Source organism: Polypterus senegalus, chromosome 1 (assembly GCF_016835505.1).
Source record: "Polypterus senegalus isolate Bchr_013 chromosome 1, ASM1683550v1, whole genome shotgun sequence".
Taxonomy (NCBI): domain Eukaryota; kingdom Metazoa; phylum Chordata; class Cladistia; order Polypteriformes; family Polypteridae; genus Polypterus; species Polypterus senegalus.
Window position 1 is genome coordinate 79412483 of NC_053154.1, and position 14627 is coordinate 79427109.

General features: G+C 38.3%; 1 protein-coding gene across 3 annotated transcripts in view; it reads left to right on the forward strand.

Annotated features, from left to right (window-relative positions):
• Window positions 1–13986, forward strand: part of LOC120527802 (membrane-spanning 4-domains subfamily A member 8-like) — a 31537-nt gene extending 17551 nt beyond the window's left edge. For all 3 annotated transcript variants that reach the window (XM_039751640.1, XM_039751650.1, XM_039751658.1), the window contains 3 exons: window positions 799–924; window positions 13128–13238; window positions 13381–13986. In XM_039751640.1, coding sequence (XP_039607574.1) covers window positions 799–924; window positions 13128–13238; window positions 13381–13530 — 387 coding nt within the window. In that variant the 3' untranslated portion in view covers window positions 13531–13986. The remainder of the gene's footprint in view (window positions 1–798; window positions 925–13127; window positions 13239–13380) is intronic.
• The last annotated feature ends 641 nt before the right edge of the window (window positions 13987–14627 follow it).

Here is a 14627-nt window from a genome sequence, read left to right on the forward strand (position 1 = left end):
AAAATGTCTCCCTAATTCTGTTCTTAAGCCCTTCATCTTTTAATCTCCACCACTTTATCCTTTTTGCTTCCTGCTCTGGTTTTGTGCTCCTATTGTTTCTGATCGCTCACTTCATCACCAACATCTGTTTTGTTTTATCAGCACTGGGGTTGCTTTTCATACATTAGAGTTTCGTTTATATGGATAGGTGTCAATATTGCTCAAGCCCACTGCACAGGTTGACCTGGGTGAAATCCCTTGGAAGCGCATCCTAGGACAACAGATAATTACTTTTTTTTTTGTTTGAACATTAGCATGTGAGGACTTTTTACACCTGTTATTAACTTTCATTTCTGAATTCTTTGGTGCCTCGGCAGCATGTTTTAAGCATGAAAATATTTTTATGAGTGTGCTGGTCATGACAGCTTAATTGTCACATGTTGTTCTGTTTCTCCATAAAAAGTCCTTCCTTCATAGTATGACTGTCTAATATATAGTGCTCGACTTTCTCCTTCATGTTTAATATTGCTTAAACATGGTGACTTTGAGCTGAAGGAAGAAATGCATATGGTTTTTTTTTTTCTTGCATTCAAAAACTTATGCTAGAATAGTTTGCAAAATCAAAAAGAATCCATTTCCATTCATCCTGTAATCATAAATTTGGTGTGTAAAACTGCTTTAACTTTCCAAAATATTGGGCAGAAAAGTAAAAAAAAAGTTTATAAAATGAATTGATAAAATATTTATCAAATAGTATTTCACACAAGATGTATTGCTTAATTTAAATAAGTTAACTGAGTTGAATTTCTTTTGTTTTAGATTAAAGGAGCCTTGGGTACGAATATCATCAGCACAATTTTCAGCTGCATTGGAATCATCATGTATTCAACAGATTTAGCAGTTGAATTGTGCTATGATGATTGCTATTACGGTTATCCATTTCAGGTAATTTTCTTTATGTTTTGTTTTTCCTCAAGTCTTGTCTGGTCAGGGCTTTTTCAAGAACATAGTAGCATTTACATTTCAAGAAGTTTTTAATTCAGTATCTCAAGCCACTTGAATTTTCAATGTATAGGAATTTTCTGCATGTTACTTTGAACTCTGTGCCCAAAAGATAACTCATAAACGTTAATGTTACAGTTCTCTAGATTTTTTTCTTTTTATAGCACAACATAATTTTTGGATCAAAAACAGAAACTGATAGAATTAAAACTGGGATGGGTGGTAGATTTCAGAATAAAAATATTGAACATAAAATATTTAAGGATTACTCTGCAATTGTCTTTGAGACATCATAATGTTAAATCTGGTACTCAGGAGAGTACAGAATGTCAAAAGAGTGCTCTGTACACAAAGTCCAGGAGTATTCAATCTATCAGTGCCCACAAATGTCTTTTTATAATAGAAATAAAAATCTACACTGCAGTTAGGTATTGTCTTGTGATGCAATCTACAAATTAATCAGAGCATAACACATATAGAATCTCTGATAAACCTCACCTAGCTTAACCTTTTCCAATTACATTAATATAATTCATCTTTCTTAATCCAGTTACATCTAAGAGGAAAAATGAAATGCAACACATATATAACATAATCAATCTGAAAGCTAACTGTTCTGAAAAGGTTCATTCCATGGGTAAACATTGATTAATTTAATTTGTACAGAAGATAACTAAACATGGGTCCATCCAATGTGATAATGTATCCTGCACAAAGGCAAACCAAGTACCAACACTGAAATCAAGAAGAGAAAGAAAAAAACGATCAAAAAACAATCATTTGAGATTAATTAAACATCAACACAAAATGACTAGTGTGGGATTCATACCCAGTGCACTGAACCCATGAGGCAGCACTGATAACTTCTGAACAATCCTCAGATTAACATATTGTAATTAAAATGTCTCTGAGTACAATAGATGGGTAAGCATGTACATTTTTGCAAATGTAAGAAAATTAATTTTACACAATAACAAGCCCCTAACATCAAGAGAAAATAATATTATTCTTCTCTGCTTAAAACTAGTTATGTATGCACTGTATACACAATAGCTTTAAAGCTTTATTCTCTATTGCCCTATCTCTCCTATAAATACCTAAGTAAGAAAATATTTACACTTTGGCAGCAGGGTCTGGTAACAAATGCATTGACCTGTACATTTAAAGGCTATCAATTCAATCTCTTCTGCTTTAACTGTGTTAACCAGGTAAAGTCACTTTGACCCACCAGGGGCCTCATGTATAACGCCGTGCGTAGAACTTGCACTATAACATGGCGTAAGCACAAAAGCTGAAATGTGCTTACGCACAGAAAAATCCAGATGCAGGAATCTGTGCGTACTCCAACTTCCACGTTCTTCCGCTACATAAATCCCGACCAGCGTGAAAACTAACGCTCGTACACGCGCATTATGTAACGCCCCAAATCCTCCCAGAATTACGCCTATTTGAATATGCAAATCAATATAAATCGCCCTTAAGCGCAGCCTTCTGTGAAAAGACAATGGGAAAAGCACAGGGGGAAACATAAGAATTTCAGTGAATACCAAGTGGAGGCAAAGGAAAAACATACTATTTGTTCAAATAAGCCGTGGTATAATCAACAAAAGGAAGTTGATCGAGTGACATAGCATGTTGGAGAAACACATCCACAAAATCGCACAATGCCGGAAATAAAAAAGAAGTCACATATCAAAGTCGCCGTGGAAAGCCGAGTTGTAAGCCCACTGTCTGAGTGTCATATGAAAGCTTATTAGGGTACAGAGAAAAAAGGCACAAGGTGGGGAAAAAGCACGAAATGTCCACTTCAATCTCGACATTTCCACTTTAATCACGTAGTTTATTTTGTCATTAAAGTAGAACGTCATAAACTTCATCTTAAAATCGTTTAATTAACCAGTTTCTAAAATCACATCGTAATTAAAGTAGCACGTTAAATGCTTTGTTTTGTATTTGATTTTCTATGTGCTCTATGTGTGTGAATCACTACTTGCTTCTTAAACCGGCTCTCTTCCTCCAACTGGACACAGAGTCCATTACATTCGTGATATTACAGCTCTCTGAATAACTAAAATACTGAGATGTATACGTGATGTCATTTTCATGATGATAGGAGTTAAAGCACGTTATTAAACATGTTTCACTTCGATGAAATAATTTATTGCAGCAGTACAATCAGGGGCGGCTCTAGGCTTGTGGTGGCACTGGGCAGAGGAAGAATCGGTGGCTCCTTCGCCCGCCAATGTCATGCACGGTGGATGGCCATGTATGTTGCGTGTGCTTAATGCCGTATACCGATAATTCTCTTTCCGATCAGCTGCTGCTGTGATTCACACTCAGATACAGTGATATAAATACTCAGAGTGGTGCAGTGAGAGAAATATGGAAAAAGATGATTCGCTGTGGCAACTTCTAACGGGAGGAGCTGAAAGAAGAAGAAGAAGAAGAAGTGAGAGTAACAACGCTAAAGTAGTTATGGCATTTGGAATACTATGGCTGTTCCCTGGACCATTATATTGTTACGAGTTAATTACAATCAGATGCATTACACTAATAAACAATATGCGGTTAGTTTCTGTGTATTTATAAAGCCGCGTCATGAAAAATAATGAGTAATCACACAAGAACAGTACCATTGCTTTGACGCTGGGTGCCGCCAGTCTGCAAAACCGAGCGGAGAACTTGCGTACAACAAGGTATGAGGTACTGTGGAAAAGTGCGTGGCTTTACGCCAAGTGTAGGTTATATACATCATGATTTGAACGTGGAAAAGTTCTTACGCAACATTTCTGTGCGTACGCACCGTTTATACATGAGGCCCCAGGACTGCATGTGATATGAATATGTGAAAACTATATTTGCTCAATAGGAGGAGGGCACTGATTCATTTTAATGCTACAGTGATAATTGTACCAAAGGGTTGTGTCAGACAGAGATATGTATGTAAACCACAGAGCAGTCTGCCAAACCCTAAAATACAGAATACTTTAGTTCTCCCCTGAGCTCATAACTTCAACTAAATTAGCTGGGCAATTTAAATGAATATTTAAAGATAAACTAAATATAAAAGTTATCCAGAAACCACAAAATAAGTAGTGGCCTTGGCATCATTTTCTGAGGTTCTTTGAGGGGGTTAGTGTTATGCCTGTAACCACTGGCAGAGTATTAGGGTTCATAAATGCATTTGCCTTGGATTCCTATTCTTGCAAAACAAATACTATTTGAGACAGGCACTGTAATAACACACGCACCATACACACTGCCTCATTCAGTCCTGGACATTCATCAAATCACCCGCTCAATCACATTACACACGCACACACACACAGGTACACTTCAAATCAGTTCAGCCTGCCAAAGATTAAGAATTTTCAAGCATTGAATTCATTCTGGTGTTATCATTCTAAATTAGCTCAATCATTTTTCATGAAAATTAACGGTGGGCTGTATCCAATTACGGTGACTTTTACTGGTTAGCCAGGAATTAACCCTTTAAAATTTACACTGCAAATTGAGTTAGATAGCAAAAATGTCACTGTTAAAAAAGTTTAAGAGGACAATTGATACTCAGAATCATTAATTCAGTGACAAATGGACCGAAAAATTTGTCTTTATAATGCCATGATTCTGAAATGCTCCGCAGGCCTGTCTGATTTGCAATCAAACAGTAACTAAGATAAAAGTTTATAATGTGAGCCACTACTATCGTAAGAAGTATAGCACTCTCAATAATTCTTATCCACCATAGTCTGAGACCTGATGTGCAAAAATTAAGGTCATTGAAACTAGCTATGATGGCATTAGGGAAAATACTTGCTTCCAATACCTCAACCAGAAGAAACTGTGATGAGGTATTGAATCATTATGTTATAGACATTTTATCAACACTTGCGTGTGATAAATCAATGGATAATATTTATACATTCTAGAAAATTTTAATATGATTAAAATAATGTGTTGTGGCCAGAGAGAACTGACCCACAGGTCACTAGTTAATAATCCTGGCTAGAGATCCAAGTCAAAGTAGCTTCTTGCAGATTCTCATATACTGACTCATTGATATTTTGGAAATGTTAAATAAATGTAGTCATACTAGGCACGTTTCTTCCGTAGCATAGCCGAGCATGATTGTCTCCCCCTCTCTACCCCCCCACTGGCCTGTTCTCACACTACGCTTAATATACTGGGCCTAGTCTCGCTTTCATCATGACCATGCAACTTTGTGTAAAGCCAAAATAAGATCCAAACATGGAGTGACAGCAAGCATGTCAAAATGGTTTTACTTATTTTGTGTTTTTATTTTTTTGGAGTCGTCGAGGGCAAGATAACGCTTTACCCTTTCCCAGATTTATTGAGTGTGCAGCACAGCGATTTGCTGTTAATTGTGCTGCACAAATGAGATTTTTACAGTGACAAGTGATGTTAAGGGAGGAATTTGCAGCTTTTCTTGCCATCTACAATTCACATTCATGTGTAAGGTGAGCATAAAAACATGTTTTTAACTCAAATGGTATTGTATGAAATGAGAATTGCACTCTCAGACTTGATGTCGCGTCTGTTTTCCATGCTCAGGCACATTTAGCGATCACACTATATCTGAATCCTACTGAACCATGCTCAAGCGTCCCTCTTCCAAGCAGGCCAGAGCATAATATGCTTGCCCTGGCATGGAGTGATCACACTATTCAAACGAACTAAACTTTACGGGGTTACATGCAGACAAACATGCTAGAGGAGCGTTGCTAGTCAGAATGGCCTGTTGTCATCAGAATTGTTCTTATGCTCTTACAACATGTGCGTGGAACAATGCATGCTTTATCTAAAAAGCTGCCACTAGAAGGCCCTTTACAGGTAAACTGCATACAATTAGAAATCTAAAAAATTAATATTTAATGTGTAACTTTGAGTGTCACTGAAGAAGTTTCATAAAATCAAAAAAGTGCTTTACAGTGAATCCTTTCTCAATTAAAAGCATTTCAAATTATTGACATTTTTGTACAGTTGTACCACAGATCAGGTAGGTTTAGGGTGTTCCATTTGTATTTTAGGTATATTTGATGTAAAGTTCAAATTGATTTACATTTTTCATTGAATGTTTTATTTGCATAGCTCTCATAGACCAGTAACAGTTATAGAATCTACGATGAACAAAAACATAAAAGAGAAATGATTTGAGGGCAAAATTAACAGAACTTAGTAAGCCATCTAAGTTTTGTTCCTGATACAGAATCAGATGTGTGCTACATTTTTATACCCACCATTGTCCTACATGGTGGATGATCATCTGTTAACAAACACCTTTAAATATATTGTTTCTTATAATTGTATACTATTATTTACATAAAGAATTTCCAATAGCTATTGTGATATTGTTCTTAAAAATAAACATGACTAGGTTTGGACCAAGTTACAGTTCTTAAAGAATCAGGTAAGGTTGGGTAAAGGAACATTTATTTGTGGACTGCGGTTGAGTAGTTTTATTTTTACAGTTAAAGGTTGAGTACAGATCTTCAAAAAGACACTCTATGCCTGCCATGAGATTAGAAATGCCAAAGCAACTGTCAGTTTTAAGACTATGACTGTCTCATGGTTGAGAGGCTTATTCATTGCAGTGATCCTTAGATATGATGTAGGTTTTTGGACCCTTACACTCCTGGTAACATTACATTCAGCAAATCTGCCTAGAAGGGGATGTAGACTAAATGGTAAAATATAAAACATCCAGTTCACAGTGAAACTAATCAAACATCAACCCTGAATAGTTATATAGGAACCCCTTTTGGATCCACACTTATTGTGTGGTGTTGGAAATTGAACATCTGGAGGCCATGTGACACACAAAACCCACTCAGGTACAAGACAAAGGGAAGTGGGAGAGGTTAGGTTTGATGCATGCCAGATAGCAGACATGTGAGGCACAGACCCCGATGTACAAATCTCCGACCACTGAAACTGGCTTTTAGAATGTGGACTATTAATTCACTTTTAAATGGGGGAGCCTTGGCTTACATCTGTTGACTAGATAAGACAATAAAAAAAATGTAACTCATTTCTACATACAGCATTGCCTTGGAAACCAGGCTTTTTTATTTGAGGTAGTCTCTCTGGTACTTTGCAGCTTCTGAACATGAGAGGCCCTATTCTGTGATGCAATTAGGAGTATACGTGATTTGGCTGTTTTCAGGCCACAACTGGGAATATCATCTATCAATCCATTATCCAACCCGCTGAATCCTAACTACAGGGTCACGGGGGTCTGCTGGAGCCAATCCCAGCCAACACAGGGCGCAAGGCAGGAAACAAAACACGGGAAGGGCGCCAGCCCACCACCGGGGAATATTATCAAGAACTAAATAAAATAATTTGAGGAATTCCGGTATCATTTGGGAGAAAAAGTAATGAAAGGATCTTCATCTAGAGATGCAAGCCTTCAGCACTGGAAAAGATGTCACAAACATGTCACAAAAACTGGATACTTTGGGAGTATCCTTGTTAATGTCCTCATCAATACTACATGAAAGGTAATGACAGTAACTGCAAATTTTCAGAATTGGATGGTGCTTTACATTCTTAACATGAGGGAGCAGATGGTACATGTCCAATTATTGTGACATCACTTTGTTTGCAATCCCTGACAGATCTTATCTTTATTGTGCTATCAGTGCAATAAAAAGTTGCAAAGTTCAACCTTTGACCCTGCAAGAATAATATGAATTCTGAGCCAGCCACAAAGTAGATGAATTTGAGCGGTTAAGCATTTGATAGTCCTGCTTACATGTTTTATGAATTTGAAAAATATATAACACTGTGTAACAACGTGGTATCTTGTGGGAGATGTTATATTGGGTTCTAAGGCCACTGCTGTGTGTCATATAGACCTTTGAATTTGTGGAAGGCAAGTTTTATTTGTGTAATTAACATTTGAAAGAATCTGTTAAAAAGTTGATGTAGGAGAGTGCAACACTTGCTTCTGACATTCTCCCAGACATATTGGTAGTGCAACAGCAAGCTATTAACATGATGGGCTGCCTCCAGCTATGGCCAGTGTGGTGACTCTCCCAAACTGATAGTCAGGGGTTGCAAGACACCAGTCTATGAAGAGTCTTCTACTGGTCCGCAAAAAGATGGAAAGTTGTACTATTTTATTATTTTCTTTATTTTGTCAAATTTGAATTATTTGCAGCTCGCCTGTGTGTTAAATTGTTCAGAAATGTAACACAGTATGCTGCTTTTATAGTGTCATCACTAAGGTATTATCATTATTACTGGCTTATTTCATTTTGTAGCACCAGGCCGCAGCGGTGCTGACTAAAGGCAAGTCCCAGTGGACTATTGCTCTTCTTGAATTGCTTTTTTAGGTAGCTTATTTAACATTTCCATATTAGTTGGAATTTTAATGCGACTTGGTCAGGCTTGCCATTTTTATTGGCTCCTTTAGAGTTGGCACTGAATTGGAATGCCAGCTTATACAATGGGCAACTCATCCTTCAGCAATGTATAGACGCAAAACATGCTCATTCTTTTTGCATATGAAGGTTAATTAATTTGCTTGCACACAGCACAATATTGGCACAAGCCAACTCTGAGATGTTGATTTAATAAATGCTGGTCAGTGAAATGTGCACTTTTTCATACAAAAGAGGAAAAAGTAATGCAAAAGTAATGCACTGTTTGTAAAGCATTACATTTTATAACAGCTAACCATGTAATGGATTTAGTTTATTTTTTGTGACTTAACGAGTAATGCAACTAGGTCTCATTTTTAAAAGTTGCATTCCACAACACTGATTGGCATTAAAGGCAAGAGCTTGTTTATGACCCAATTTGTGCAGGGCGGAGTTAATTTATTAAATATACAAATATCAACAAGTCTTAATTTTAAAAGCACTTAAGAGTCCAATAAAATACCCAACTTAAGTACCAATAACACATTCTGAAGATGATTATAGACAGATCTGTAAAATAATACTCATGTATCAATTTCCAGTGATGTAAAGTCACGAATTACATTCCCTTTTGTTATAGTTATTGAGTAGATTATATATTAAATTGCATTTTTTTTAAAGTATTTTAAAAATCATGCATAAATACTTTTACTCTTGAATTATGTTTAGTTGTTGTTTTGTCTTGGTAGAGTATTTATTATATAGAGTATATATTACTCTACTTTCCCCTTTTGTATTATTAATATGTAGCCTTTGTCAGAATGCCTCAAATCTCCCAGCCTTATCACTGTTTATAAGGTACTGTACCATATAACTTCTCCACACCTTCCTTTCTACATGTATAACCTCAGGCAATTAGGTGTAGTAAAAGACAAGCAGGAGTTACGTTACAATTTAAACAATGTATTATTGATAATATTCATAAATATGAACAATATGCAAAGTAAATTTGAATATTGGCATCCTTCAAGTCAAGTCAAGTCAGGGAGCATGCACTGGTACAGTGCATTGCCGCACCCACTACACGATAAAACAAATTGGGATCTCGGTCGGCAACCCCTCAGGAAGATACACGGTCCAGTTCCACCATCCGGAAATTACCCTCTATCTGCTGCAGCCAGGTGTTACATGGGTGACCCCTTGGCCTGGTCCAGCCACTCGGGTCCCCAACAATGAGGATCTTATGAGCTGGATCACCCTCGGGGAAACGCACCACATGACCGTAGTGCCGTAACTGACACTCCCTTACAATGCAGGTAATGAGCCTCATTTGGGACTCCATGAGCAACCGCCCATTCAACACAAAGTCAAACCAACAGTGCTCAAGGATTTTCCAGAGAGACACAGTACCAAAGGAGTCCAGTCTTCATCTCAGGTCACTGGATAGCGTCTATGTCTCACATAGCAAGACAGGAAGCACCAGGACTCTAAAGACTTGGACCTTCGTCCTGTTGCATAAATATTGGGAGTGCCACACACCCCTTTCCAGTGACCTCATGACCCCCCATACTCTCCCAATCCATCTACTGACTTCATAGTAAGAGTCACCAGAGAAATTAATGTTACACCCAAGGTAAGTATAAATTGTTCAACAAGGTCGATACTCTCTCTCCGCAAAAAGACACACTGCTAATTGGCTGTGCCCAAGCGGTCATTAAAGGCCTGGATCTTGGTTTTTATCCAGGACACTCACAATCCCAGGCATTTAGACTTCTCACTCAGTCTCTCGAACACCCAGATCAGAGCATCCATTGACTCTGCGAAGATCACAGCATTGTCAGCAAAATCAAGATCTGCCCCACATCTGCTGGACCCCACGATCTTGCCCAACACCCAGTCCATACAAGCATTGAACAGAATAGGAGCAAGAACACACCCCTCACGAACCCAAGAATCAACTGGGAAAAACACAGCGGTTCTGCCTCCACTCTGCACAGCACTCACAGTACCAGTGTACAGGCAGGCCATGATATCCAGCAACCTCGAAAGGATCCCGCGAACCCTCAGGATGTCCCACAGGGCAGCTTGAGTCAAATGCTTTATGAAAATTGACAAAGGCTACAAAGAATCCATGCGTTCCATGAGAACCCTCAGTGCCAGGATGCAGTCGATGGTAGACTTCTTAGGCGTAAAACCAGACTGTTCCGGTCACTGGTAGGTTAGCAAGTGATCACGGATCCTATTGAGGATGACCCTAGAAAGGACCTTACCCAGCACTGAGAGCAGTGTTATTCCCCTGTAGTTGTTGCAATCCAGGCAATCACCCTTCCCTTTCCAGATAGGGACGACAAGTCCCATTTTCCAGTCAGTTGGGATGATGCCAGTCACCCAAATGGAAGCAAAGATTGCTTGCAATGCCAGGAGGACAGCCTTACCACCAGCCCGGAGAAGTTCACCCCGGATACCACAGATCCCTGCAGCCTTTCCTCCCCTCAGCTGGTTCACCACCTGTGCAATCTCAGTGAGATTGAGTGGTTCATAGCTAATTGGAGGATCAGCCTCAAGAACCGTGAACCCAGAGATGTCTAATGTCCTAGCCAGACGATCAGCTTTGAAAAACTGCTCAAAGTAGTCAGCCCAGCGGGTCACAACTGCAGCATCATCCATAAGGACCGTTCCATTAGCTGCCCTGACTGCCAATCTCCAAGGAACAGATTTAGATGTGCGTAAAGCTTCAATTCCTCTGTAAGCAGGACGTGAGTCGCTAAACAACAGATGGTGTGTCATTTGCTCACAGATTTCTCTAACAAATGCCTCTCCTAGAGCCAATAGGGCATCATGGTACTTAAAGGCTTCTGATACAAGCCAGTTTCAAACAGCCATACTTCAGACCAATGAGGCAGAGAACACCTTCACACCTACACCCGTGACGCTTGCCAGTTAGGCAGCCTAGCTTTCCTGTGGGGGTTGGCTGGGAGTCCTGCAGAGAAATATTAGCCAAACTTGTTTGAGGCACTTCCCCCAACTCTGTCATAAAATTACAAAGAGACTCATTCCTAAAAGGGGGAAGGGGTTTTTAAACCATCAAACCGTTGCTGTTATTATCAATAATGTAACACTAATATTACATTGCTTTGTCTAAGTTACAAATAAAGACATACAAAATATGTATCAACTTGTGTGCAAAATTTCACGTCACAACAGTAGTGATTCTGCTTTGTTAGTTTTTTCAAGGTGGATCGTTACAAAATACAATTGATCGGCTGTGTTCAAAGTGTAAAGTTTACAGTTCAAAATAAAACTTCACAAAAAATATTGTCTGGGATGTAGGTCACGATCTTATAGTACAAATTGTTTTAGTAAATAAAACCATGGCTGTGTAGTTCACCCCGGCTATATAAGTGGTTGTATCTCAGTGTATCAGAACCTAGTGTATTGTCCAAGAGCTCAAACTTATGAAGAGACATGGAAGTATGTTGATTTTTTTTAAACTAGCAGGGTATTTAATATAACACAGCACAAATGCTATAAATCATAGTTGATTGAAAGATACCACAGTAAAATACTAGTAGCCCCATATTGTTACCAAACAAGTTTCCAGTTTTCCAAAAGGATAACCCATACTAACAGAGAGCATTATATAGAAAAATAGATGTTTCCCTTCAGTTTATAACACATAAGTCAGTCGTACACAGCACATACAGTCAGTCAGTCATTTTCCAACCCGCTATATCCTAACACAGGGTCACGGGGGTCTGCTAGAGTCAATCCCAGCCAACACAGGGCGCAAGGCAGGAACAAATCCCGGGCAGGGTGCCAGCCCACCGCAGGGCACACACACACACACACCAAGCACACACTAGGGACAATTTAGGATCACCAATGCGCCTAACCTGCATGTCTTTGGACTGTGGGAGGAAACCGGAGCACCCTGAGGAAACCCACGCAGACACGGGAAGAACATGCAAACTCCATGCAGGGAGGACCCGGGAAGCAAACCCAGGTCTCCTTACTGTGAGGCAGTGGCGCTACCACAGTGCCACCGTGCTACAGCACATATATAATTTCCTAAATCTGTACACATTTTCTTAATGTACATTGGTAAGTTCAGTATATTCAGCAGACATCTTCTGTATATGAATAAGGGCACTCATCTTTTGAGCAATGCATTTGTTTCCCTGACCACAGCAAAATAGTCCCAACATAGAACAGTAATGATGATGGCAACTCCCAAGGACATGGAGAGCTGTTGGCAATAGCTGCATCCCGTTTCAAGGAATTTTATATGTTGATAACACAGTGCTGTATATCTAGGCACAAATTTCAAGTAAGAACTAAAAAAATGTACAGGAGTTGTACACTCTACTTAAGATCAACTACAATCAGTGGCCATTTTTGTCTAAAAAACTTCCTGCTCCACCTGGGTACAGATTTTTTCTTTTTCATTTTCAGCACTTACATGTAGTTGAGGAAGTCTGGCACAACCTCCAGATTTTGAGTTTCTAAAATTTGCTTCTATATGCTGTGCTATTCCGATTGTACGTGCCTAATATTTACTAATTTTGTTTTTGTTTTTTAATATAACTAAATAGTATCATTACTTGAGTGATTTTGTCACAGACTACATTTTTATTTCTACTCAAGTGGTTTCCACATTTTAAACCTTAACTTTTACTGAAATAAGTTTTTAACTAATTTATAATACTTTTACTTGAGCAGAATTTTTCAGTGTTCTTTCCATCTCTGTCAATTTCCAATAAGGTTGCACAAGGAATGAAGGGTGTCCTGTTGATTTTTACTATTCTTGAGTTCTGGGTGAGCTTGTTCACATCAATCTATGGCTGCAAAGCAACCTGTGGAAACCCAGACCAGGTAATAATTCTACATAATATTCTTTTACATTCAGTTTTACATTAAGTATGTGAAAGTGTGTGGCACCTTGCACTAAACACCTTATTGGTTTCTGGTCCAAAGTGCTAAGCTTTTTTGTTAATTTTTTATTTTTTTCTTACAGCCTCTAATTATCATCCAGCAGAATGTTGACCCATCAGGAATTCCTGTGCAGATCCCACAGTGTAATGTTCCACTGCAGACAACTCCTATCACACAGCCATATAATCAGCCTCCAAATATGCCATCTTACCCACCTCCATATGCTAAGTAAAAGTGAGGTTGAGCTCTACAGCACATGACATTGACGACAATGACTGTGAAAAGGGTTTTGACATCAAAATGGAAGCCTCAGATCTTTATTTTTATTAATCAACATTCAACTTAAATATCTGTTAATTTATTTTGCTTTGCTTAAGAACTGATTTACTTTATTTTGATTGACACTAAGAGTCCACATGAATCTCTATGGAAGTGAATCATTGTGTTTTCTGTTAAGAAATATATAAAGTACAGTGAATGTGTACATTTATTTTTTTACTGATATGGCGATTTCCTAGATACATTCACTATGCTGATTTATTTTGAGGTTTTTATAAATCTTTCAGTATCAGATGAGATTATATTTTTGCCTGGAATTGATTTCATTAAACGTTTTCTCAGTTTCCTGTATTTGATTGACCTGAGATAGAGTTATTGTAGACATAAATTTTGATTACCTCACTACCCATATCAACTCAGAAGAACATTTTTATTTCACCTTCCTCAACAACCAGATGGCTTGAAGAACAGGGATTTTCATTTTATTTTTTCTTGTAACCTCAAGGTCCAACTGCTTTTATATATACATATATATATATACAGTAATTCCTCCTCGATTGCGGGGGTTGCGTTCCAGAACCCCCCGCGATAGGTGAAAATCCGCGAAGTTGAAACCATATGTTTGTATGGTTATTTGTATATATTTTAAGCCCTTAGAAACTCTCCCACGCTGTTTATAAATATTCTCCGCACAGTTATACAGTAAACCCTCGTTTATCGCGGTTAATCTGCTCCAGACAGATAAATTAATTTCCACGAAGTAGGATTCTTTATTTATAAATCTAATAATTTTGCAGTTAGAGCATAGAAAACCTGTTTACGACCTTCTAAATACGTTTTTAACATTATTAGAGCTCTCTAGACATGAAATAACATCCTTTAGTCAAAGGTTTAAACTGTGCTTCATGACAAGAAAGCGTTGACAGTTCTTTCTCGCAATTAAAAGAATGCAAACATATCTTCCTCTTCAAAGGAGTGCCGTCAGGAGCAGAGAATGTCAGAGAGAGACAGAAAAGTAAACAAGCAAAAATCAATAGGGCTGTTGGGCTT